The sequence below is a fragment of the Bufo bufo genome, chromosome 1 (assembly GCF_905171765.1).
Source record: "Bufo bufo chromosome 1, aBufBuf1.1, whole genome shotgun sequence".
Lineage (NCBI taxonomy): Eukaryota > Metazoa > Chordata > Amphibia > Anura > Bufonidae > Bufo > Bufo bufo.
In genome coordinates this window covers 523,200,806-523,228,597 of record NC_053389.1, presented here as the reverse complement: position 1 = coordinate 523,228,597, position 27,792 = coordinate 523,200,806, and the positions used below count along the sequence as shown (strand labels likewise).

The window sequence follows — 27,792 nt, the reverse complement described above, 5'->3', positions numbered from 1 at the left end:
TTGGGGTGGGAGCGAGGTTTGAGAGGTATGTGGGGGTGGGAGATCCGGGAGGGGGGGCCATAATTTTTTTTGCTATGAGGCCCAGTCATTTCTAGCTACGCCCCTGGATGGAGCTGGTAAATACACTGCTGCTCCCAATAAAGTGAGGATAAGTCATCAATATCAAAATCCTGGACAACCCCTTTAAGACTCTTCTCAGAAGATAACAACTCAGAAGAGAACATAAGTCCTTGATCTAGGGTGCTTTCAAACATGGTGGTTTTTCACTTCTGCATTTTTTGTGACTTTTTATGCATTTGTGTTTTTTTTCTTCCTTTTTTTGTGGTAAAAACACCAGCTCCAGGTGTGAGCTGAAGGTCTATGGGAAACCTGAAACACAGGACACACAAGCGTTTTTTTTGCTACTGGCATTTTTGTTTATTAGGTGGCGTTTTTTGTGGCTTCTTTTCAAAAGCATCTACAAGCTGTGGCTCTTGGTGTTTCAGGCATTTTCACATCAACTTCTCTAGAGGGAAAAACACCATGAAGAAAATAGTAGCGGTAACACTGTGTGAAAAATATGCCAGTAAAACCACCACAGAAAATAATGCAGTAAAAACATAGACTGACAAAAAAGTGTTTTTCTAGTGGTTAACAAAAGCGTGTGTGTAAGGACCCTTAGGCCTCTTTCAGACAAGCGTGTCCTGTGTGGAAATCACGGTCCATGTGTAAGTGTGATTCTCCATTATGGACACTGCTCGTTTCACAGGATTGCAGGCATTATACTGATTTATGATACTGTGTGTCTCTGCTTGACCTTACATCTAAAGAATTACAGCATTATGGCAGTATAAGGCTACAGCGATTGTGTTGCAAGAAAAGGATTTTTTAATTGGTATTGCGGCTGTGTACAATGTGACGTTTCGGCCACACATTGGCCTTCATCAAACTACAGCAAAAGAAAAGTTCAGTTAATGTACATTTATACTGTAGATATATGCATGTATGTATGTATGTATGTATGTGTATATGTATGTTTGTATATGTGTACAGTCGTGGCCAAAAGTTTTGAGAATTACATAAATATTGGAAATTGGAAAAGTTGCTGCTTAAGTTTTTATAATAGCAATTTGCATATACTCCAGAATGTTATATGTTCTATGTCCACATGTCTCATTCCTTTCCCTCTTTTTCTTTCTCTTTATCCTTTTTCCCACCTTCCCTTTATCCTGTCTACAGCATCAATACATCCGATTTGTTACTACACTGCGTTCAGAATTATTAGGCAAATGAGTATTTTGACCACATCATCCTCTTTATGCATGTTGTCTTACTCCAAGCTGTATAGGCTCGAAAGCCTACTACCAATTAAGCATATTAGGTGATGTGCATCTCTGTAATGAGAAGGGGTGTGGTCTAATGACATCAACACCCTATATTAGGTGTGCATAATTATTAGGCAACTTCCTTTCCTTTGGCAAAATGGGTCAAAAGAAGGACTTGACAGGCTCAGAAAAGTCAAAAATAGTGAGATATCTTGCAGAGGGATGCAGCACTCTTAAAATTGCAAAGCTTCTGAAGCGTGATCATCGAACAATCAAGCGTTTCATTCAAAATAGTCAACAGGTTCGCAAGAAGCGTGTGGAAAAACCAAGGCGCAAAATAACTGCCCATGAACTGAGAAAAGTCAAGCGTGCAGCTGCCAAGATGCCACTTGCCACCAGTTTGGCCATATTTCAGAGCTGCAACATCACTGGAGTGCCCAAAAGCACAAGGTGTGCAATACTCAGAGACATGGCCAAGGTAAGAAAGGCTGAAAGACAACCACCACTGAACAAGACACACAAGCTGAAACGTCAAGACTGGGCCAAGAAATATCTCAAGACTGATTTTTCTAAGGTTTTATGGACTGATGAAATGAGAGTGAGTCTTGATGGGCCAGATGGATGGGCCCGTGGCTGGATTGGTAAAGGGCAGAGAGCTCCTGTCCGACTCAGACGCCAGCAAGGTGGAGGTGGAGTACTGGTTTGGGCTGGTATCATCAAAGATGAGCTTGTGGGGCCTTTTCGGGTTGAGGATGGAGTCAAGCTCAACTCCCAGTCCTACTGCCAGTTTCTGGAAGACACCTTCTTCAAGCAGTGGTACAGGAAGAAGTCTGCATCCTTCAAGAAAAACATGATTTTCATGCAGGACAATGCTCCATCACACGCGTCCAAGTACTCCACAGCGTGGCTGGCAAGAAAGGGTATAAAAGAAGAAAATCTAATGACATGGCCTCCTTGTTCACCTGATCTGAACCCCATTGAGAACCTGTGGTCCATCATCAAATGTGAGATTTACAAGGAGGGAAAACAGTACACCTCTCTGAACAGTGTCTGGGAGGCTGTGGTTGCTGCTGCACGCAATGTTGATGGTGAACAGATCAAAACACTGACAGAATCCATGGATGGCAGGCTTTTGAGTGTCCTTGCAAAGAAAGGTGGCTATATTGGTCACTGATTTGTTTTTGTTTTGTTTTTGAATGTCAGAAATGTATATTTGTGAATGTTGAGATGTTATATTGGTTTCACTGGTAAAAATAAATAATTGAAATGGGTATATATTTGTTTTTGCTAAGTTGCCTAATAATTATGCACAGTAATAGTCACCTGCACACACAGATATCCCCCTAAAATAGCTAAAACTAAAAACAAACTAAAAACTACTTCCAAAAATATTCAGCTTTGATATAAATGAGTTTTTTGGGTTCATTGAGAACATGGTTGTTGTTCAATAATAAAATTAATCCTCAAAAATACAACTTGCCTAATAATTCTGCACTCCCTGTATTCTCTATCCCTTATTCCCCTTCCTTCCTGCCCTGTTCGTAGCGCTAGGACCGGGGAGCGCTCTGGATATCGTTCTCAATCAGAGCGAGGCTTGACACGCATTAGCGTACCCTGCACATGCGCAACATCCCCTGACACCGGAGGAGCTCCCTTGAATAAGGGCGCGCGTCCCTCCCCACACAGGCGCTTCCTACCAAGTGTTATTGCACTCCTATCCTGACGCCCGCAACTTGGACACTCATTTAACTAAGCGGCATTAGAGATGTCCCGAACTATTCGCCGGCGAACATAGCTTGTTCACGTTCGCCGCGGCGGGCGAACATATGCGATGTTCGGTCCGCCCCCTATACATCATCATTGAGCAAACTTTGACCCTGTACCTCACAGTCAGCAGACACATTCCAGCCAATCAGCATACCCTCCCTCCCAGACCCTCCCACCTCCTATCAAAAAGCAAGGACAGCATCCATCTTAGATTCATTCTGAAGCTGCAGTTCACAAATTTGACTAAGTTGTAATCGCAATACGATTAATACAGGTTATGTTAATCGCATTGCGAATTCAACTTAGAGCTGGGTTCCTAATGGTTGTATTGCTAGAATATAACGAAGATTGAGAATATAGTGCTATATTCGTTATATTCGTCAATTCTAGCAATACAACCATTAGGAACTCAGATCTAAGTTGTAATCGCAATGCGAGTTCACACGGGCGAGATTTCCGCGCGGGTGCAATGCGTGAGGTGAACGCATTGCACCCGCACTGAATCTGGACCCATTCATTTCTATGGGGCTGTGCACATGAGCTGTGATTTTCACGCATCACTTGCGTGAAAATCGCAGCATGCTCTATATTGTGCATTTATCACGCAACGCAGGCCCCATAGAAGTGAATGGGGCTGAGTGAAAATCGCAAGCATCCGCAATCAAGTGCGGATGCGGTGCGATTTTCACGCATGGTTGCTAGGTGACAGTCTATTCACTGTATTATTTTCCCTTATAACATGATTATAAGGGAAAATAATAGCATTCTTTAATACAGAATGCTTAGTAGGTAGTCAATTGAGGGTTAAAAAAAAAATAATAATTAACTCACCTTCTCCTCTTGATCGCGTAGCTGCCGGTCTCTTCTTACTTCTTTAATCATGAGCTGCTGGCTAAAGGACCTGTGGTGACGTCAGATCACATGGTCCAATCACATGATCCATCACCGTGGTGATGTACCACAGTCAGTTTTTTATCATGCGCGTGCAAAACACATTGCACCCGCGCAATACAAACTGAACGACGGAACTGACTGCAATTGGGTACCTACTCGCGCGGGTTTGCCGCAACGCATCCGGACCTTATCTGGACACACTCGTGTGAACTCAGCCTAATACAGGTTATTTTAATCGCATTGCAAATTCAACTTAGAGCTGGGTTCCTAATGGTTGTATTGCTAGAATATAACGAAGATTGAGAATATAGTGCTATATTCGTTATATTCGTCAATTCTAGCAATACAACCATTAGGAACTTAGCTCTAAGTTGAATTCGCAATGCGATTAATGCAGGTTATATTAATCGCATTGCGAATTCAACTTACCACTAGAGATGTCGCGAACATCAAATTTTCAGTTCGTGAACGGCGAACGCGAATTTACGCAAATGTTCGCGAACGGGCGAACCGCCATAGACTTCAATAGACAGGCGAATTTTAAAACCCACAGGGACTTTTTCTGGCCACAATAGTGATGGAAAAGTTGTTTCAAGGGGACTAACACCTGGCCGGAGGGGGATCCATGGCAAAACTCCCATGGAAAATTACGTAGTTGACGCAGAGTGTGTTAAGTAGAGATGTCCCGAACTATTCGCCGACGAACAGTTCCTGGCGAACATCGCTTGTTCGCGTTCGCCCCTGCATTTAAAACAGTAAAACAATTTTTTCACTGTAATATAATTGCAGTTGCCTGCCAGCGTGTGTGTCAGGCCCACAGCGTGTACTGTGCCCACTACTCATATCTGGTGTCACAGTAGCTTGCATTTAAAACAGTAAAACAATTTTTTCACTGTAATATAATTGCATTTGCCTGCCAGCGTGTGTGTCAGGCCCACAGCGTGTACTGTGCCCACTACTCATATCTGGTGTCACAGTAGCTTGCATTTAATACAGTAAAACAATTTTTTCACTGTTATATAATTGCAGTTGCCTGCCAGCGTGTGTGTAAGGCCCACAGCGTGTACTGTGCCCACCACTCATATCTGTTGTCACAGTAGCTTGCATTTAAAACAGTAAAAAAAAAAATCTCTGTAATATAATTGCAGTTGCCTGCCAGCGTGTGTATCAGGCCCACAGCGTGTACTGTGCCCACCACTCATATCTGGTGTCACAGTAGCCTGCATTTAAAACAGTAAAACTATTTTTTCTCTGTAATATAATTGCAGTTGCCTGCCAGTGTGTGTCAGGCCCACAGCGTGTACTGTGCCCACTACTGCCAGTGCCCACCACTCACATCTGGTGTCACAGTAGCTTGCACGCATAGTACCACTAATCGGAAAAAAAATGACAGGCAGAGGCAGGCCACCCCGCAGGGGCCGTCATGGTCGTGGTGCTGTGATTTCCTTTGGCCCTAGAATAATGCCCAGTGTTCAGAGGCCACGTACCCTGAACTCGAAAAGTTCTGAGGACATAGTTGACTGGCTAACACAGGACACCCAATCTTCTACCGCTTCCGCTCAGAACCTTGACGCACCATCCTCCTCCAGCTAAGCTTCAGGCACCTCTCAAGTTACCACTCGCCCGCCTGCCGCCACCACCAACACTAGCACCACAGCTGCTTCACTTGATCTGTCGGAGGAGTTATTTACACATCAGTTGGAAGAAATTAGTGATGCGCAACCATTATTGCCAGAGGATGTAGATAACAGGGATATGTCTCAGTCAGGCAGCATTACACAGATGGACATACGGTGTGATGATGATGATGTTGTACCCGCTGCTGCTTCCTTTGCTGAGTTGTCAGATACAAGTGAAGCGGTTGATGATGACGATGTGTCCGTGGATGTCACGTGGGTGCCCGCTCGAAGAGAAGAAGAACAGGGGGAAAGTTCAGATGGGGAGACAGAGAGGAGGAGGAGACGAGTTGGAAGCAGGGGGAGGTCGTCGCAAGGAGCTAGTGGCACAGTCAGACAGCATGTATCGGCACCCGGGGTCAGCCAGACAGCATGCCAATCAACGCATGCTGTTGCCACCACCAGAATGCCGTCATTGCAAAGCTCAGCAGTGTGGCATTTTTTTTGTGTGTCTGCCTCTGATAACAGCGATGCCATTTGCAACCTGTGCCAAAAGAAACTGAGGTCCAACACCCACCTAGGTACAACTGCTTTGCGAAGGCACATGATCTCACATCACAAACGCCTATGGGATCAACACATGATGAGTACAAGCAGCACACAAACTCAAAGCCACCATCTTCCTCCTGGTCCAGCATCTTCAGCCACGTCAACCACTGCTGTCCTCCTTGCCCCCTCTCAACCATTCGCCACTCCGCCTCTCACCTTCAGCAGTTCCTGCTCATCTGCCCACAGTCAGGTGTCTGTCAAGGAAATGTTTGAGCGTAAGAAGCCAATGTCACAGAGTCACCCCCTTTCCCGGCGTCTGACAGCTGGCTTGTCGGAACTCTTAGCCCGCCAGCTTTTACCATACAAGCTGGTGGAGTCTGAGGCCTTCAAAAAATTTTTAACTATTGGGACACCGCAGTGGAAGGTACCCGACCGAATTTTCTTTTCACAAAAGGCAATCCCCAACCTGTACTCTATTGTGGAAAAGGAAGTCATGGCATGTCTGGCACACAGTGTTGGGGCAAGGGTCCATCTGACCACTGATACCTTTTCTGCAAAGCATGGTCAGGGCAGGTATATCACGTACACTGCGCATTGGGTAAACCTGCTGACGGCTGCCAAGCATGGAATGCGTGGCTCTGCAGAGGAGTTAGTGACACCGCCACGACTTTCAGGCAGGCCTGCTGCCACCTCCTCTAGTCCTCCTACTCCATCCTCTTCGCTAACCTCCTCGGCTGAGTCCTCTTCTGCTGCTGCGTCTTGCTCCACATCAACTGCACCCCCCCCGGCTCCCCAGGGGCTATTCCACATCCCGGATACGACAGTGTCACGCCGTCTTGGGGTTGACTTGCCTGAAAGCAGAGAGTCACACCGGACCAGCACTCCTTTCCGCCCTGAATGCACAGGTGTATCAGTGGCTGACTCCGCACCAACTGGAGATCGGCAAAGTGGTGTGTGACAACGGAAGCAATTTGTTGGCGGCATTGAATTTGGGCAAGTTGACACATGTGCCGTGCATGGCACATGTGTTGAATCTGATCGTACAACGCTTTGTGCATAAGTACCCAGGCTTACAGGACGTCCTCAAGCAGGCCAGGAAGGTGTGTGGCCATTTCAGGCGTTTCTACACGGCCATGGCGCACTTTTCCGATATTCAGCGGCGAAACAACATGCTAGTCAGGCGCTTGATTTGCGACAGCCCGACACGTTGGAATTCAACACTCCTAATGTTCGACCGCCTGCTCCAACAAGAAAAAGCTGTCAACGAGTATTTGTATGACCGGGGTGCTAGGACAGCCTCTGCGGAGCTGGGTATTTTTTTGCCACGTTACTGGACGCTCATGCGCAATGCCTGTAGGCTCATGCGTCCTTTTGAGGAGGTGACAAACCTAGTCATTCGTACCGAAGGCACCATCACCGACATCATCCCATTTGTTTTCTTCCTGGAGCGTGCCCTGCGAAGAGTGCTGGATCAGGCCGTAGATGAGCGTGAAGAGGAAGAGTTGTGGTCACTATCACCACCAGAAACAGCCTTATCAGCATCGCTTGCTGGACCTGCGGCAACGCTGGAAGAGGAGTCAGAGGAAGAGGAGTCAGAGGAGGAATGTGGCTTTGAGGAGGAGGAAGACCAACCACAGCAGGCATCCCAGAGTGCTCGTTGTCACCTATCTGGTACCCGTGGTGTTGTACGTGGCTGGGGGGAAGAACAGACCTTCAATGAGATCAGTGAGGACGAGGAACGGGACATGAGTAGCTCGGCATCCAACCTTGTGCAAATGTGGTCTTTCATGCTGTCATGCCTGTTTAGGGACCCTCGTATAAAAAGGCTGAAGGAGAACGACCTGTACTGGGTGGCCACGCTACTAGACCCCTGGTATAAGCAGAAAGTGGCTGAAATGTTACCGAATTACCAGAAGTCGGAAAGGATGCAGCAGTTCCAAAACAAGTTAAAAAGTATGCTTTACACAGCATATAAGGGTGATGTCACAGCACAACTGGAATCTAACAGAGGAAGATGTGAAAGTAATCCTTCACCTACCACAACCACGCCGGCAAGGACAGGACGCTTTACAGACGTGTTGTTGATGGAGGACATGCAGAGCTTTATAATTCCTACGCATCGCCACAGCCCTTCGGGGTCCACCCTCAGAGAATGACTCGACTGAAAGGTAGCAGACTACCTCGCCTTAACTGCAGATATCGACACTCTGAGGAGCGATGAACCCCTTGACTACTGTGTGTGCAGGCTTAACCTGTGGCCTGAGCTATCTCAATTTGCGATAGAACTTCTGGCCTGCCCCGCTTCAAGTGTCCTGTCACAAAGGACCTTCAGCGCAGCAGGAGGTATTGTCACTGAGAAGAGAAGTCGTCTAGGTCAAAAAAGTCTAGATTACCTCACCTTTATTAAGATGAATGAGGCATGGATCCCGAAGGGACTGACAGTGGGGGATGCATTTGACTAAAAAAGGCCTGATGAGATGCCTTGGGCTAAAAATGGTCCACACGCTGCTGTATTTAATCTCTGCATGCCAGATGACTTGCGTGACTTCTCCGCCACCAACTAGGGTTCAAGCCGCAATGTTTTAGTGCACTTTCTGCCTGGAAAACATTAATTTTTCCGGCCACTGCTACAGCAGCGGCTGCAACAATACCTGATATTTCAGGCATGTGTACAAAAAAAAAAAAAGGCACATACATGTGTCAATTCCCCTTCATGATCGTTACCTTGTTGTGGTGAAGGGGCTTGCGTATCACAATGAAGCGATCACCTCTATGAGTGTGTTGGCAATGGCAATGTTGGCACACCCCAGATGATAAGGTCGTTGCTTCATTGTGAACAGACCAAAAGCGATCAGCTGGATAATTTTGCATAGAAAAAGCATTAATTTTCTTTGTGATCATCTAAGATGATCATTAAAGCCTACTAGGCCAACAATGGGCCCACACTGCAGAATCATTGTTTTCTGGGTCACTTAACTGTCACTGAACTACCTCAGCACGATCATAGGCTTTGAAAAACCGCCATCGCCTGCAATCTCCCAAACGTGCGCACGAGCACAGTCATCACTACACCAAGATTGACGCATAGAGGAATAAAATTTATGTCATGAGTGTGTCAACTATTGACAACTCTTTGCGGTTGTCTAAACGCTATTCGATACACGTCCCCTGATAGGGGACGTAACAGGGATTAAACTGATAGGAATAGTACTACTTAACATACCACTCATATCGGGTAGCACAGTACATTGCACGGCGCACGCGGAGTGCCCCAAATTGGAAGTAAGAGGACCAACCAAGCATCTTTTTCCATCTCCCAGTTCCTAAAATCTATTCCATACACGTCCCCTGATAGGGGACGTAACAGGGATTAAACTGATAGGAATAGTACTACTTAACATACCACTCATATCGGGTAGCACAGTACATTGCACGGCGCACGCGCAGTGCCCCAAATTGGAAGTAAGAGGACCGACCAAGCATCTTTTTCCATCTCCCGGTTCCTAAAATCTATTCCATACACCGGCCCCTGATAGGGGACAAAACAGAGATTAAACTGGTAAGAACAGATTTTTTTTAATAAAAAAAAAAGTGGACAGCCTCTGCGGAGCTCGGTATTTTTTTGCCGCGTTACTGAATGCTCATGCACAATGGCCGTAGGCTCATGCGTACTTTTGCGGAGGTGACAAACCTGGTCAGTCAAACCTAAGGCAACATCATCGACCTCATCCCATATTTTTTCTGGAGCGTGCCCTGCGAAGAGTGCTGGATCAGGCCGTAGATGAGCATGAAGAGGAAGAGTTGTGGTCACCATCACCACCAGAAGCAGCTTTGTCATCGTCGATTGCTGGACCTGCAATGACGCAGAGAGGAGTCTGAAGAAGAGGAGTCAGAGGAGGAAGGTGGCTTTGAGGATGTGGAAGACTTTGAGGAGGTGGCTTGTTGTCACCTTTCGGCGACCCTTGGTGTTGTACGTGGCTGGGTGGAGGAAGAGACCTTCAATGACGTCAGTGAGGACAAGGAACTGGACATGGCTAGCTTGGTATCCAACCTTGTGCAAATGGGGAGTTTGGGGTTGTGCAAATGGACTGTTTGCGGTTGTTTGCGGTGCGTTAAATGGGGAGTTTGGTCTGTCATAGTTTGGTCTGTCACTGTGAATTGGGCGTAACCCTTACACTACCTGATCGATACAACATCATACCTGATGTTTTAAAGCACGTTATTCCAAACAATTTAGGAATGTTAGGTGATTTATGCCCTTTATGGATTAAAACCCGACTCTGCATCAAGTACGGAATTTTCCATGGGAGTTTTGCCATAGATCCCCCTCCGGCATGCCATAGTCCAGGTGTTAGTCCCCTTGAAACAACTTTTCCATCCCTATTGTGGCCAGAAAGAGTCCCTGTGGGTTTTAAAATTCGCCTGCTTATTGAAGTCTATGGCGGTTCGCCCATTCGCGAACATTTGCGGAAATTCGCGTTCGCCGTTCTCTAAATATAGGATGTCAAGATTTTAAAGGAATGTGTTGCTTTAATTTATCTGATCATTCCAGATCAATCCAGTCCCATATTCAAGCGTTACATGAAATTGCTAATAATATCAAGAAAGATGTTGATTCATCCTCTTGGTGGGACTGGTTATTGAGCTGGCTCCCAGATTTGAGTTGGTTAAGAACATTATTGATCAGTATTATAATTATAATTTCTTCCGTGATTGTCATATGTTGTTGAATCCAATGTATCCCTTCCCTCATACAGATGTTTTGTGTAATGTGTCCAAAACCCACAGACCCTGGACAATCATATGCTACTTACCTCTCTATGAGAGAAAAAAAGATAAGTCATATTCATGACTTAAGAGGGGATTGAAGGGTTAAATAGAATAAGCTATATGATCTGTATGAAGGACAGGAGGTTGGGTGACATCATACTAGAGGGTGAATATATATTTACATTGACCTTCTGTCTGTATAAGGAACTGTTCCTAGTCAGCACTATTGTAATGAGAGCCGCAGCGGTTCTTGTATGTATGGATGGATGGATGTATAAAATGACCGTATGGTCAAGAATAAACTCAGAGCTGTTTCTGACATCATACTCTATGTGTCATTGATAGTTCTCCATGCCTGTCTTCGGGGACAAAGAAAGGAATCAAGGTGCATTGAGAAGGAAAGGATACTTTCAGGAACACCATTCTTCTTGCCTCCTCCTGCCACCCACCGCATATCATAAATAACATACCAAAAGGGGAAATAAACAGAGCAAGACGCAATTGCTCTACAGAGGGGTTGTTCTCAAGAGAAATAGAGATCATTACACATAGACTTCTCAGTAGAGGCTATACACTTCAAAATATTAATAAAGGCATCGAGTTTGCCAGATAAAAAAATAGGGAGTCTTTGATCTTTCCTCAGACTATGAAAAAATCCTATAGATGTCAAAAAAGTCAAGAATCAAACTTTGCTAAGGAGGCTAAAAAACCTACTGCTTTTATAACTAATTACAGTAGAGAATATCCACACATATGCAAAATTATCCGAAAACATCTACCTGTCCTCAATTGTGATGAGGAATGGAGGGATATGGTATCTGCAAGCATCAGGTGTATATCCAAAAAAGCACCTGCGATGGGACAAAAACTTAGTCCCAGTCTGTTTACTGACATTATCCCTCGGGCATGCTCCTGGCCAAAAACCACTGGTAACTATAAATGTGGAAGCAGGAGATGTATATGCTGCCGATATAGAATACATGCACACGTTCAGGATTCATGTGCGGAGAATCCGCACTGAAATCCGCAGGTGTTCGCAGGCAAATCTGTGCGGTCAATCCGCATTAATTGGTGCGGATTTGCATACGGATTTGCGTGCGGATTTGGTGCGGATTCGGTGCGGATTTTCCGCATGCGGATTTCACTAAGTAAATGAAGAAAATCCGGTCAGGAAAAAAAAAATTAATTGACATGTCGCGGATTTTAAAATCCGCACCGCAGGTCAAAATCCGCGCGGAAAAAATCCGCATCGTGTGCATTGAGAATTTCAAATTCTCATAGAATACAATGGACATGACCTACGGTGCGGATTTTCCGCACACAAATCCGCGCGGAAAATCCGCACGCAATCCTGATCGTGTGCAGGGGGCCATACAGTACAGACCAAAAGTTTGGACACACCTTCTTAGGCCTCCTGCACACGACCGTTGTGTGCACCCGTGGCCGTTGTGCCGTTTTCCGTTTTTTTTCGCGGACCCATTGACTTTCAATGGGTCCGTGGAAAAATCGGAAAATGCACCGTTTTGCAGCCGCATCCGTGATCCGTGTTTCCTGGCCGTGAAAAAAATATGACCTGTCCTATTTTTTTCACGGCCAACGGTTCACGGACCCATTCAAGTCAATGGGTCCGTGAAAGAACACGGATGCACACAAGATTGGCATCCGTGTCCGTGATCCGTGGCCGTAGGTTAGTTTTTATACAGACGGATCCGAAGATCCGTCTGCATAAAAGCTTTTTCAAAGCAGAGTTTTCACTTCGTGAAAACTCAGAACCGACAGTATATTCTAACACAGAAGCGTTCCCATGGTGATGGGGACGCTTCAAGTTAGAATACACTACAAACTGTGTACAAGACTGCCCCCTGCTGCCTGGCAGCACCCGATCTCTTACAGGGGGCGTGATCAGCACAATTAACCCCTTCAGGTGCGGCACCTGAAGGGGGGAATTGTGCTGATCACGGCCCCCTGTAAGAGATCAGGGCTGCCAGGCAGCAGGGGGCAGACCCTCCCCCCCCCTCCCCAGTTTGAATATCATTGGTGGCCAGTGCGGCCCCCCCCCCCTCCCTCTATTGTAATAATTCGTTGGTGGCACAGTGTGCGCCCCCCCCTCCCTCCCTCTATTGTAATAATTCGTTGGTGGCACAGTGTGCGCCCCCCATCGGCCCCCCTCCCTCTATAGCATTAACAACATTGGTGGCCAGTGTGCGGCCTCCCATCTCCCCCCCATCATTGGTGGCAGCGGAGTTCCGATCGGAGTCCCAGTTTAATCGCTGGGGCTCCGATCGGTAACCATGGCAACCAGGACGCTACTACAGTCCTGGTTGCCATGGTTACTTAGCAATAGTACAATAGTAGAAGATTCATACTTACCGGCTGCTTCGATGTTCGTGTCCGGCCGGGAGCTCCACCTACTGGAAAGTGACAGGTCTGTGCGGCGCATTGCTAAATGAACTGTCACTTACCAGTAGGAGGAGCTCCCGGCCGGAGGCAGACATCGCAGCTCCCAGGTAAGTATGAATCTTTTACTATTGTACTATTGCTAGTAACCCGCTGCCACCAATGATCGGGGGGGGGGGGAGATGGGAGGCCACACACTGGCCACCAATGTTGTTAATGCTATAGAGGGAGGGGGGCCGATGGGGGGCGCACACTGTGCCACCAACGATTTATTACAATAGAGGGAGGAAGGGGGGGGGCGCACACTGTGCCACCAACGATTTATTACAATAGAGGGAGGAAGGGGGGGGGCGCACACTGTGCCACCAACGATTTATTACAATAGAGGGAGGAAGGGGGGGGGCGCACACTGTGCCACCAACGATTTATTACAATAGAGGGAGGAAGGGGGGGGCGCACACTGTGCCACCAACGAATTATTACAATAGAGGGAGGAAGGGGGGGGGGGCGGGGGGGGCGCACACTGTGCCACCAACAAATTATTATAATAGAGGGAGAAAGGGGGGGGGGGGGCGCACTGGCCACCAATGATATTCAAACTGGGGAGGGGGGGGGGGGTCTGCCCCCTGCTGCCTGGCAGCCCTGATCGCTTACAGGGGGATATGATAGTACAATTAACCCCTTCAGGTGCGGCACCTGAGGGGTTAATTGTGCTGATCATGGCCCCCTGTAAGAGATCGGATGCTGCTAGGCAGCAGGGGGCAGTCATGTACACAGTTTGTAGTATATTCTAACTAGAAGCGTCCCCATCACCATGGGAACGCCTCTGTGTTAGAATATACTGTCGGAAATGAGGTTTCACGATCTAACTCATATCCGACAGTATATTCTAACATAGAGGCGTTCCCATGGTGATGGGGACGCTTCAAGTTAAAATATACCATCGGATTGGAGAAAACTCCGATCCGATGGTATAAAAGGGACTCCAGACTTTACATTGAAAGTCAATAGGGACGGATCCGTTTGAAATGGCACCATATTGTGTCAACGTCAAACGGATCCGTCCCCATTGACTTGCATTGTAATTCAGGACGGATCCGTTTGGCTCCGCACGGCCAGGCGGACACCAAAACGACTTTTTTTTCATGTCCGTGGATCCTCCAAAAATCAAGGAAGACCCACGGACGAAAAAACGGTCACGGATCACGGAAAACGGGACCCGTTTTTGCGGACCGCAAAAAAATACGTTCGTGTGCAGGAGGCCTTATTCAAAGACTTTTCTTTATTTCCATGACTATGAAAATTGTAGATTCACACTGAAGGCATCAAAACTATGAATTAACACATGTGGAATTATATACATAACAAACAAGTGTGAAACAACTGAAAATATGTCATATTCTAGGTTCTTCAAAGTAGCCACCTTTTGCTTTGATTACTGCTTTGCACACTCTTGGCATTCTCTTGATGAGCTTCAAGAGGTAGACCCCTGAAATGGTTTTCACTTCACAGGTGTGCCCTGTCAGGTTTAATAAGTGGGATTTCTTGACTTATAAATGGGGTTGGGACCATCAGTTGCGTTGAGGAGAAGTCAGGTGGATACACAGCTGATAGTCCTACTGAATAGACTGTTAGAATTTGTATTATGGCAAGAAAAAAGCAGCTAAGTAAAGAAAAACGAGTGGCCATCATTACTTTAAGAAATGAAGGTCAGTCAGTCAGCCGAAAAATTGGGAAAACGTTGAAAGTAAGGGCTATTTGACCATGAAGGAGAGTGATGGGGTGCTGCGCCAGATGATCTGGCCTCCACAGTCACCGGACCTGAACCCAATCGAGATGGTTTGGGGTGAGCTGGACCGCAGAGTGAAGGCAAAAGGGCCAACAAGTGCTAAGCATCTCTGGGAACTCCTTCAAGACTGTTGGAAGACCATTTCAGGGGACTACCTCTTGAAGCTCATCAAGAGAATGCCAAGAGTGTGCAAAGCAGTAATCAAAGCAAAAGGTGGCTACTTTGAAGAACCTAGAATATTACATATTTTAAGTTGTTTCTCACTTGTTTGTTATGTATATAATTCCACATGTGTTAATTCATAGTTTTGATGCCTTCATAGTCATGAAAATAAAGAAAACTCTTTGAATGAGAAGGTGTGTCCAAACTTTTGGTCTGTGCTGTATGTGCGTTACTAAGGAGGTTACATCCACAGTGAATAATAACAGACACACTCTAAAACAATATATTAATTGTAACACAGAATTTGTTGTGTATGTTACCACATGTAAAATATGTAAACTTCAGTATGTTGGATGCACTATAAAAGAGTTGAAAATATGTATTAGAAAACACCTTAGTGACATGCCTTATTTTCAGACTCGTAATGTATCAGCAGCGACTTTCCACTTCGCCACTGTTCACAAAGGTGACGCATCTGCGTTTTGTGCACAGGGGATTGAAGTGGTGTCACTACCTATGAGAGGATGGGATCGCAGACAAAAACTCCTTAGCAGGGAGACCTTTTGGATGTTTTCACTTGATACCTGCATGCCAAAAGGATTAAATAGAAAACATGATCTTACTCTGCAATATAATTAAGATGTTCTTATTATATATATGTATGCACCACCTGTGATGCTGGATCTCCTCCCCTGGATCACTGAATGGTTCTCATTCTAGGTTCCAGGTGCGGACATTTTGCTAATTAGAAGTAGTTGGACCCTGTGCTGTATAAAAGGAATGGTTTTAATACATTTGTTATGTCTTGATGAAGGGCTGGATTTTGTAGCCCGAAACGCATCACTTTGATGTTATTTTCCTGTGACTTTGGTGGATTTTATATGATGAGCCAATAAAGAACCTTTTTTATTCCATAAGACGCTGGATTCCCTTTTTCCATTGGATACCCTATAAGGCCCAGTTCTGGCCTTTTTTCCGTGCTTCATGGATTGAAGGTAGAGGTGAGAGCTGCAGCCACTTAAACTATTGTATGAATATGACAATGCCTCTGTGATGTTGCTGGTATTCATGTATTATTTATATACATTGTGGACTTTCCTTCATCTGGACATTATGTCCTTTAACATGATTCCCGCTGATGTACCCCCACTATGGGACCCGACCGATACCCCTGGATCTATGATTGATGATTGACTATTGATTGACATGTGGATATGATTACAGAGCCCTCTGGATCTCATTTAGCATGTATCATGTTTTTTCTTTTCCTTTTTTTACTAATTTCCTTTTTTTCCTTTTTTTTCATTTGCCATGGTATATTTAAATGTATATTTGTTTGATTATATTGTCTTTTTCTTTTGCTGCAGTCTGATGAAGGCCAATGTGTGGCCGAAACGTCACTTGTACACAGCCGCAATACCAATAAAAAAAATCCTTTTTTTGCAACACAATCGCTGGAGTTTCTATATTTATTATAAGACGGGGTGGGAACCCGACTTCCAGCAGCAAACAGACGGCAAAGTGCCACGAAGTTTTGCTTAAGTATAAGGCTACAGTCACCCGACCGTAGTGTTTTGCGGTCCGCAAATTGCGGATCCGCAAAACACGGATAACTGCTCATGTGCATTCCGCTATTTGCAGACTGCACATGGCCACCGCTATGATCAAAAATGCCTATTCGGACAAGAATAAGACATGCTCTATCTTTTTTGCATGGCCGTAGAACACAACTATGGATGCGGAGGACTCATTCATACGGTCGTGTGAATGAGCCCTAATTCTGCAGCAGTAAGGTCATGCAGAGACACACAGCATTATAAATCATTAAAATGCAGCATGTTCCTGTAAAGGAGCAGTGTCCATAATGGGGAATCACGCTCACACATGGAGCATGGGTTCCGCACAGGACACGCTCATCTGCAAGAGGCCTTAAAGGGGAAACAGTCTTTCAGATTGTAAAGGAAAATAATAAAGGGGAATAGGTCCTGTAGTAATCTTCAGGCATATCTAAAAATGAAGGCTCTACTGTCCATGAATTGTTTGTAATGGCCTTGTAATAGTGGTATATAATTAGATGACTGCACTAAGATTGATATGAGCTGGACACAAGTGGTAGTACAATGAATGGGCACAATTCTTCCATTACATGTGTAATACCAAATACTGCAGGATCATGTACATAGGCATACAACGCTACTGCTGTTATAACATTGCCATCTCTACTTTACCTGTTTAGTGAATTTTGTCCGGCTTCACTTATCACCTCCAAGGTGAGCAACAATTTGCTGATCATCTCCTTTAAGGCGTTAAGGTCTTGTAATGGAGATTCTGACTTGAAGAATTGTCGATAAAACTTCTGAAGCTGTGATGAGAGTAACATGAATGCCACACATTTTACCAGAGAATTGAGAATAGAAGACAGATATTTACTGTGATTAATTGATGCTGTCTTCAGCCATTCATCATCTGAATAGCTGTCAATCACATGTACCAGCATTTAGAAAAAATCTGCAAGACGATCATTGTCCATGTACACACGTCCTGTCATCAAACCTCTCCTCAATCCAAGAAAACGCCTGTAAGATGATACTCACAAACTGAAATGCCACTTAAGTGCTTTTCCACGAAGATGCAATGCAATCACTACCACACTTTCAATGTTATTTGCCTGAAATTCTATACTGTGCTTGAAAGAGGCCCTGTTATCTCTCCTGACATGATTTAGTAGCTATTACATTCACCATGTAATAACAATGTTGGCGTATCTTTTCTCATAATTATATGTTGTGACATTCCTCTATTATTCCTACTAGTTTCTAAATGAACTGTCAGCATTTTGCAAAAAAAAGGTCCTTCTGAGTGTTACCAGTTGGGGGTGTCCTTTGCACAGTTTCACACTGGCAGCACTGATTGGATAGTGTCAGGATGTGCAGGCATACCCTCCCATCTAGTAACACCCAGATGGACCAAGTAGCCCCAGAAATGTTATTACATGGCGAATGCAGGTATCTACCAAAATGGAGGTGTCAGAAGGTGACAGGTCCTCTTTAAAGGAGTTGTCCCACGATAAATATTCTACAGTTCTCCAACCACCACCTGGATCTGAATACTTTAGTAATTGCATGTAATTATTCAATACAATATATATGCATAGCGCCACCTGCTGTTTTTTTTCTTATTTCTTTGTCCTGCTCACTAAGGACGCACATGCTCAGTTAACTTCCTCCTGAGCTGTGATGGGGGGGGGGGGGGGGGGGCAGATACGCCCATTTAGCTGCAGTAGAAAAGACCCTCCCCTTGGGCTACCAGCTTGATATAAATCTAGCAGAGCAATGAATGGGGAGATCTCTGGATCCATGTGAGGTACAGGACTGGTTCTAGCTTTGTTAGAAAGGTATTGTAATGTGCGATATAAACTCAGATTTTCATTTTTTTACATTAAAGGGGTTATCCCACGAATAGGTAAAAAATGAAAATCGTACAGTACATGATAGTACCTTTCTAACAAAGCTAGAAGCAGTCCTGTACCTCACATGGGTCCAGAGATCTCCCCATTCATTGCTCTGCTAGATTTATATCAAGCTGACAGCTCAAGGGGAGGGTCTTATCTGCTGCAGCTAAGGGGCGTGTCTCAGCTCTCCCTATCACAGCTCAGGAGGCAGTTGAAGGATGGAACTGAGCATGTGCGGCCTTCTCAGTGAGCAGGTCAAAGAAATAAGAAATTAAGTGGCACTATACAGATATATTTTATTGAATAATTACATGCAGTTACAAAAGTATTCAGATCCAGGTGCTGGTTTGAAAACTGCAGAATATTTTTCGTGGGACAACCCCTTTAAGCTACATCACCACATAGAAATCGTTTGGCATTTACACTAGAAGAATCCAGTGACATGACAACACTAAGGAATGGATATTACAGTTAAAGGGGTTGTCTCACTTCTGCAAATGGCATTTATCATGTAGAGAAAGTTACAAGCCACTTACTAAGGCATTGTGGTTGTCCATATTGCTTCCTTTACTGGCTTGAGTCATTTTGCCATCACATTATACACTGCTGTTTTCTATGGTTATGACCACCCTGCAATCCAGCAGTGGTGGTTGTGCTTGCAACTGTAGGAAAAAGTGCCAGACTATGTGCACTCCCGTGCTCCCGGCCACCAGTCAAGCCAGTGCTTTTTCCCATAGAGTGTAAGCAAGTAACCCCTGGATATGAGCAGTGTATAATGTGATGGAAAAATGAATCCAGCCAGCAAAGGAGGCAACATGGACAATCACCATACATTAATAAGTGCCTTGTATTAACTTTCTGTACATGATAAATGCCACTTGCTGAAGTGACACAACCCCTTTAAGACAGATAGATACACTAGATACTGCATGGCTGAGAAGCCTGATAAGAAAGGAAGCCATACATAGTAGCCCGATGTCTGACGGACTTCCTTGCCCCTGCTATCCGGCTGTGGTTATTCCGTTCAATGATCTAAGGCTGTAAACATTCTTAACATTTGCTTTGGATCAGTAATAACTGTTTTGCTCCTGGGCAAAGGACTGAATGTTTAATTACTTGGTCAAGCACTTGAAATTGATAAGATATTCATTTTTACATTCTTCTGGCATCTGATGAAAGGAAATATTCCAAGATACTTCCTCAGTTTAGAAAGCAATCAGTGTTTTTAGAAGGAAGGAAAGCACAAACTACTTGTTCATTTAACTGTATCTCAATGTAGAGAAACGTGTGTGGCTGCAGATATGAACAGCCAGGAGGTCAATGAGCAGAAACGTTATGGGCACATGGCTGCGGTCTTACACAATAGTGCTTGCAGTGCCGTGTGTTTCTCATTGTGGGTTTTTTTCCACCAAATTTGGGAAGAGAGGTACCAGTATAAAGCTAAAATATGCGACTACAGGGTGGAAACTACTAAGCTTTGGAGATCATTTAGGCCAGTTTTACATAATAAGGTTTTAAAGAGGTTTTCTGGTAATAATTATTTTTTATCAAGTTCCCACAGCAGGCCCCCGATGAGAAGCTTCATACTTACCTGCTCTGCGCCTCTGCACTCAGGGGTGGATTGGCCATAGACCTTACAGGGAAATGTCCCGGTGGGCCATCTGAGCCCTCCTCATGGTTGGCCAGTGGATGTTCTTAGGGATGTATTTAGTGCAGCTGGCAGTATTTTGTGATGGACTGTGGTATTTGGCTCTGTTGGGGGTGGTATAATGTGCCACAATGTGATATTGCTGGCCCCGTCTATTTGTGTTGGCCCTGCTTTCCATCAATTTGGACCGGACAAAACGGGGCCCCTTTTAGTATCCCTGTCTGTGCTGCTTCCACTGTCTCCATATTCTGGTCCCCGCTCATTTTACATCCAGCTGGCCATGGGCATGGTCACATACACTGCTCCAGGAGGGACCTGGCCACAAGTAACACATCGCCGCTGAAGCCAGTCAGTGGGTGCAGTGGAGCTTGTAGCACCAGTAGAAAACAGAGCAGGGACCAGAAAAGGAAGACATCAGAGGCAGCACAGGGGACTGAAGCAGTGTGGAGCAGGTCAGTATGAGTCTTCTGTTTTAGGGGGCATGCTGCGGACACTTGATAAAAAATCATTACCAGAAAATCCTGTTATGTTTTATATTAAAGCCATAAGAAGACCAGGGCTGCAAGATGGTTCTATGGGTTTCTGCTATACTTAGGTCACCATAAATACCGCCATCAGTTCTGTATGGTGAGTATACAGTTGTATTTTTTGCAGTATGTTTTTTTTTATTGTAATCATTTTGGGGTGTCTGCATTAGTCATGATGGCCAATTGGTAACAGGTTCAAAAAATAGATATCAATGCGTCATGATATTTCTAACGTCGCTCGAACATAATGGGATCTATCAGGCTTCTGCTCTAACAGCACTGCATGCTGAGCTATGTTGTCCCATATTGACAGAACCTATGATGCAGATATGAACAAAGCCCAAAGGTGACTTCCCATGAGGCAGATTTTGTGCCAGAAAATTCCTTCGACTGAAAAGCATTTCAATTCAGTTGAATGAGGCTTGCAGGAATCCATGTGCTTCCTGCAAAAGATGAATGGAACCGATTTTCAGTCCCAGAAATTTTTTGCAACAAAATCTGCCAAAATCTGGTGGTGAACCGTTTAGAGGCAGAGTGCCCAACATGCAACCCAAAACCCACTTATTTATCGCAAAGTGCCAACACTGCAATTTAACCTGAATACTACAGTCCAATATACAGTAGTATAACTTCCATATACTTTATCATTCAGTTATAATAGCCTACCTACATTCAGTGCGCTGCCTGTGCTGTTCATAGTGTGCCCTGCGCTGAAGAACGGCAGGAAAAGTCTAAGTCATAATGGTACACCATAGACTTTTTCCAGGGCATGGGTGCCCACAGAGAGGGCTATGAGTGCTGTCCCTGGCACCCGTGCCATAGGTTCGCCACTACTTCTCTATATTATGCTGGTAACTGAAAGCCTAAAAATGCTCAGGAAAATCTTATCACTTTAGCTGTTAAAGAGTGGAGACCTAAGACCAAGAAAAGACTAAGGAGGTACAGTAAAAAATAGGAGGAGGAAAACTTTGTGAAATAATCATGTGAGGTATGAGCCTTTAGAGCCACCTAGTGCAAACATACGGTACTGCAGTCACAAACTGCAATGTGTCTCAGTAAAGTTTTACACATCTGTAGTTCCGAGATACATGGTTTTAAGGCCAACAAACTTCTTCTTCAGATTACTTTATAAATTCCATCTTCTGTTTCACTACAAAAGCAGAAACAGAACAGAATTGAATCTGTGATGGGTCTGTTACATGAGGGACACCAACATTGCCCGAAGGACACCAAAGACTTATAGTAGGGTCCATCAGATTCTGTCATGGTGTATCAATTCTTTAATGTACTCCATAAGGTATTTAATTACCTGCAATGGAACAAATTGTTTCTTCGGCTCAGCCTGAACCATTGCCATGGAGTGAAGAAAAGCACGAAGTGGTGACAGAGATGTGATGACTACAAATGTCCTAATCACTGGAAAGTCTTGAAATGGGCGATGGTCACGATGATGGTACACATTTCTGTAACAAGAGATGTTATAGCCAGTCTGTCATTTATCACCTCTACATAAAGGTGCTGTCTCTAGGATATACAGTACTGTGCAAAAGTTTTAGGCAGGCGTGGAAAAAATTCTGCAAAATAAGAATGCTTTCGACAATAGGAGTGTTATTAGATTATTTTTATCAATTAACAAAGTGCACAGTGAATGAATAAAAGGGAACTGTAAATCCAATCTCTGAGCTCAAATCGGAATAAGATGTCTAGGAGGGAGACCACCCTTTGCCTTCAAAACAACATCAATTCTTCTAGGTACTTGCACCCAGTTTTTGAAGGAACTCAGAATGGAGGTTGTTCCAAGAGAAGTAACCACAGATCAGGGATTTAAATTTCTTTTTTGTTGAGTTACTTAGCATTTTGTTAATTGATAAAAATAAAGTATTAACACTTATATTTTAAAGCATTATTACTTTGCAGCATTTTTTCCGCACCTACCTAAAACCTTTGCACAGTATGGTAGGTTATAGTTTTGGACTTTTCTTCAGCCATATTGAAAAGGGTACATTTGTTTTGCTGTACAGTAATTCGAGTTAAAGGTGTATTTCTTTTAATTAGATAACAATTCCTCGATTGGTGTAGGTATGACTGCTGGGACTGCCACCGATCACCACAATGGTGGATCCCAGTTCCCCATTCCCCCAGCCTGTAGAAAGCACCTAGTAGGAGTTTCAAATTAGATTAGTGGAGGAAGGCGAGGGGTCTGACTCCAAATACTCCAGTAGATCACCTGACTGAGGGGTGTTTTGTTACATCCTCTTCATTGTTTATTACACATTTGGTAGTGGCTGTGCCCGGAAAACAATGAAGGAAATACCTTTTACCTGGAGGATGTCCACACATGGTGTAAAATCTGATTGCCACTACGGATTTACATGTAACATATAGATGTAGCAAGTGTCAACATCAGTGGGCGAATTTACAATCCTGACCATATAACTCAATACCAACTTTAAGCTTTAGAAGCTTTGTACATTGTTAAATTAAGCCAGTGTGATAAGCTTGTGTGTTACCGCACTAGGAATTGCTTTAACGTCTGGTAGATCTGTATAGATCTGTAGGCTGTGCAGATAAGCGGTGATTTTCACGCATCACTTGTTCTATATTCTGCGTTTTTCACGCAATGCAGGCCCCATAGAAATGAATGGGGATGCGTGAAAATCGCAAGCATCCGCAAGCAAGTGCGATTTTCACGCATGGTTGCTAGGAGATGATGCTAGTAGATTGATAAGTCAATTTACTGTATTATTTTCCCTTATAACATGGTTATAAAGGAAAATAATAGCAATCTTAATACAGAATGCTTACTAAAATGTGGCTTTAGGGGTTAAAAAAATTCAAAAAAATTAACTCACCTCATCGACTTGTTCGCGCAGCCGGCATCGTCTTCTTTCTTCTTCTTTCAGGACCTGCAAAAGGACATTTGATGACGTACTCGCGCTCACCACGTGGTGAGCGTGGTCACGTCAGCGCAGGTCCTGCTGAATGAAGATAGATGGATGAGCGTGGTGAGCGCGATTACGTCATCAAAGGTCCTTTGGCAGGTCCTGAAAGAAGAAGAAAGAAGACGATGCCGGCTGCGCAATCAAGTGGATGAGGTGAGTTAATTTTATTTATTTTTTTAACCCTTCAAGCAACATTTTAGTATTAAGAATGCTATTATTTTCCTTTATAACCATGTTATAATAGAAAATAATAAAATGAATAGAACACCTAACCCAAACCCGAACTTCAGTAAAGAAGTCCGGGTTCGGGTCTGGGTACCACATTCAGTTTTTTCTCACGCGCGTGCAAAACGCATTGCACTTGGGCGGAAAAAACTGAACATCGGAAAGCAATCGCAGTCAAAACTGACTGCAATTGTGTGCCTACTCACACGGTTTTCCCGCAATGCACACGCGACGCATCCAGAGCAAATCCGGGACATCCGTGTGAAAGAGGCCTTAATGTGGATTTGAAATTAAAGGGGCATTCCAGGATTAGAAAAGTGATAGTCTGAAGTAACATCCAAAGCATGTCAATTTGTGCTGCAGGTTTCAGCCACAGATTTCACCCTTTGTAATGAAATCAAAAAGGACAATGGTGAAAGTTTCTTCAGTTTTAAAATAAATAACTTGAAAAAGGCATGTTTTCCTTTAGTCATATTCACAGAAAAAATACAAGAAAAATTGCAGCCACAATACGTGTACCTCAATCAGGGCTTGATTAAAGCCGATGGAGGTAAAATCTAGTGGGACCCCCATATTTGTTTTTAAAGGGCATCTTTCAGCAGATTTATACCTATAAAACTGACCTGTTACATGTGCACTTTGTGTTGGTCTCATGTTCATAAGTGCCCGCATTGCTGAGAAAAATTAAGTTTTAATATATGCAAATGAGCCTAAAGGAGCAATGGGGACTTTGCCATTACTGCTAGAGGCTCTGCTCTCTCTGCAACAGCCGCGCCCTCTGCACTTTGATTGACAGGACCAGGCAGTGAAAATGTCATTATGCCTGGCCCTGACTGCTCCTAAAGTCAATTAAAGTGCAGAGTGGGTGGCAGTTGCAGAGAGAGCAGAGCCTCTAGGTGTAACAGCAACGCCCCCGTTGCTCCTAGAGGCTAATTTGCATATAAAAACATCATTTTTCTCAGCAATGCGGACACATATGAACATGGGACCAACACAGATGTCTTCAGCTGCCAAGTGCATATGTAACAGGTCAGCCATTGTCATAGGTACAAATCTGCTGACAGATGACCTTTAAAGCAACCATTGTTCCAGAATAGTAGCAGTAAAAATGTGCCATGGCCTGACCTCAGTACTTGGTCAGGGCATGACGCCATGAATCCTAGTGATTGAGCAGGTAAGTAATAAGCAATGGGTAGACAGTATCCATAAAACAACATCATACTTACCTATACGGACTCGCCAGTAGCTGGTTTATGCCCTGAGTGGTTAGGTATTGATACTTGTTTTTGCTGTTATCTGACATGAAAATAGCTGTGGTTATCTTTCTTTCCCATGATCCTTCGGAATGATGTGCACAAACTGAGAGATCCTGCAGTTCTATAGAGACATTGAAATATAACAGGAAGGAAAAATGTCATTTATGATGTGCAGATTCTGTGTGTAAAGCCAGGTGCAGGTCAAGTCTAGACACTGAAGTGCTTTTCTTGCAAAGATGACTTCTTTTTGTACAGAAGCTAGTGAGGTGCCCAACAGATAGCCTTGGTTCTACTATCTAGGCATACATTTCTAGATGTAGAATGACATGCCAGCCATTCCAATCAGTATCAGTCCTTGTAATGCATGTGCCATGTCCTCCAGAGCAGGAGGTTCTACAGCCCCCACCTTAACCCCTTAAGGACCGGGCTCATTTTCACCTTAAGGACCAGGCTCATTTTCACCTTAAGGACCAGGCCATTTTTTGCAAATCTGACCAGTGTCACTTTAAGTGCTCATAACTTTAAAACGCTTTGACTTACCCAGGCCGTTCTGAGATTGTTTTTTCGTCACATATTGTACTTCATGACACTGCTAAAATTGGGTCAAAAAAGTTAATTTTTTTGCATAAAAAAATACAATTTTTACCGTAAATTTTGAAAAATTAGCAAATTTCAAATTTTCAGTTTCTCTACCTCTGTAATACATAGTAATACCCCCAAAAATTGTGATGACTTTACATTCCCCATATGTCTACTTCATGCTTGAATTGTTTTGGGAATGATATTTTATTTTTTGGGGATGTTACAAGGCTTAGAAGTTTAGAAGCAAATTTTGAAATTTTCAGAAATCTTCAAAATCCCACTTTTTATGGACCAGTTCAGGTTTGAAGTCATATTGTGAGGCTTAGATAATAGAAACCTCCCAAAAATGACCCCATTCTAGAAACTACACCCCTCAAGGTATTCAAAACTGTTTTTTCAAACTTTGTTAACCCTTTAGGTGTTCCACAAGAGTTAATGGCAGATGGAGAAACAATTTTGAAATTTATATTTTTTGGAAAATTTTCCAATATAATCAATTTTTTCCAGGAGTAAAACAAGGGTTAACTGCCAAACAACACTCAAAATGGGTTGCCCTGATTCTGTAGTTTGCAAAAACACCCCATATGTGGTCGTAAACTACTGTTTGGCCGAACGGTAGCACATAGAAGGAGGGGAACACCATATGGGTTTTGGAAGGCAGATTTGGCAGGACTGGTTTTGTTTATACCATGTCCCATTTGAAGCCCCCTGTTGCACCCCTAGAATAGAAATTTCAAAAAAGTGACTCCATCTAAGAAAGTACACCCCTCAAGGTATTCAAAACTGGGTTTACAAACTTTGTTAACCCTTTAGGTGTTCCAGAAGAGTTAATGGCAGATGGAGAAACAATTTTGAAATTTCTATTTTTTGGAAAATTTTCCAATATAATCAATTTTTTCCAGGAGTAAAACAAGGGTTAACTGCCAAACAACACTCAAAATGGGTTGCCCTGATTCTGTAGTTTGCAAAAACACCCCATATGTGGTCGTAAACTACTGTTTGGCCGAACGGTAGCACATAGAAGGAGGGGAACACCATATGGGTTTTGGAAGGCAGATTTGGTAGGACTGGTTTTGTTTATACCATGTCCCATTTGAAGCCCCCTGTTGCACCCCTAGAATAGAAATTTCAAAAAAGTGACTCCATCTAAGAAAGTACACCCCTCAAGGTATTCAAAACTGGGTTTACAAACTTTGTTAACCCTTTAGGTGTTCCACAAGAGTTAATGGCAGATGGAGAAACAATTTTGAAATTTCTATTTTTTGGAAAATTTTCCAATATAATCAATTTTTTCCAGGAGTAAAACAAGGGTTAACTGCCAAACAACACTCAAAATGGGTTGCCCTGATTCTGTAGTTTGCAAAAACACCCCATATGTGGTCGTAAACTACTGTTTGGCCGAACGGTAGCACATAGAAGGAGGGGAACACCATATGGGTTTTGGAAGGCAGATTTGGCAGGACTGGTTTTGTTTATACCATGTCCCATTTGAAGCCCCCTGTTGCACCCCTAGAATAGAAATTTCAAAAAAGTGACTCCATCTAAGAAAGTACACCCCTCAAGGTATTCAAAACTGGGTTTACAAACTTTGTTAACCCTTTAGGTGTTCCACAAGAGTTAATGGCAGATGGAGAAACAATTTTGAAATTTCTATTTTTTGGAAAATTTTCCAATATAATCAATTTTTTCCAGGAGTAAAACAAGGGTTAACTGCCAAACAACACTCAAAATGGGTTGCCCTGATTCTGTAGTTTGCAAAAACACCCCATATGTGGTCGTAAACTACTGTTTGGCCGAACGGTAGCACATAGAAGGAGGGGAACACCATATGGGTTTTGGAAGGCAGATTTGGCAGGACTGGTTTTGTTTATACCATGTCCCATTTGAAGCCCCCTGTTGCACCCCTAGAATAG

The 27,792-nt window shown here is 43.9% G+C and overlaps 1 protein-coding gene across 3 annotated transcripts in view; it reads right to left on the bottom strand.

Moving 5' to 3' along the window:
• CPED1 (cadherin like and PC-esterase domain containing 1) overlaps positions 1-27,792 on the bottom strand; it is a 463,541-nt gene that overhangs the window by 334,253 nt on the left and 101,496 nt on the right. For all 3 annotated transcript variants that reach the window (XR_005774778.1, XR_005774791.1, XM_040411583.1), the window contains exons 5-7: positions 25,268-25,418; positions 22,184-22,337; positions 17,477-17,610 (exon numbers count right to left, since the gene is read on the bottom strand). Coding sequence is in view for 1 of the 3 variants with exons in the window: in XM_040411583.1 (XP_040267517.1) it covers positions 17,477-17,610; positions 22,184-22,337; positions 25,268-25,418 (439 nt within the window). In the remaining 2 variants the exon portion in view is untranslated. The remainder of the gene's footprint in view (positions 1-17,476; positions 17,611-22,183; positions 22,338-25,267; positions 25,419-27,792) is intronic.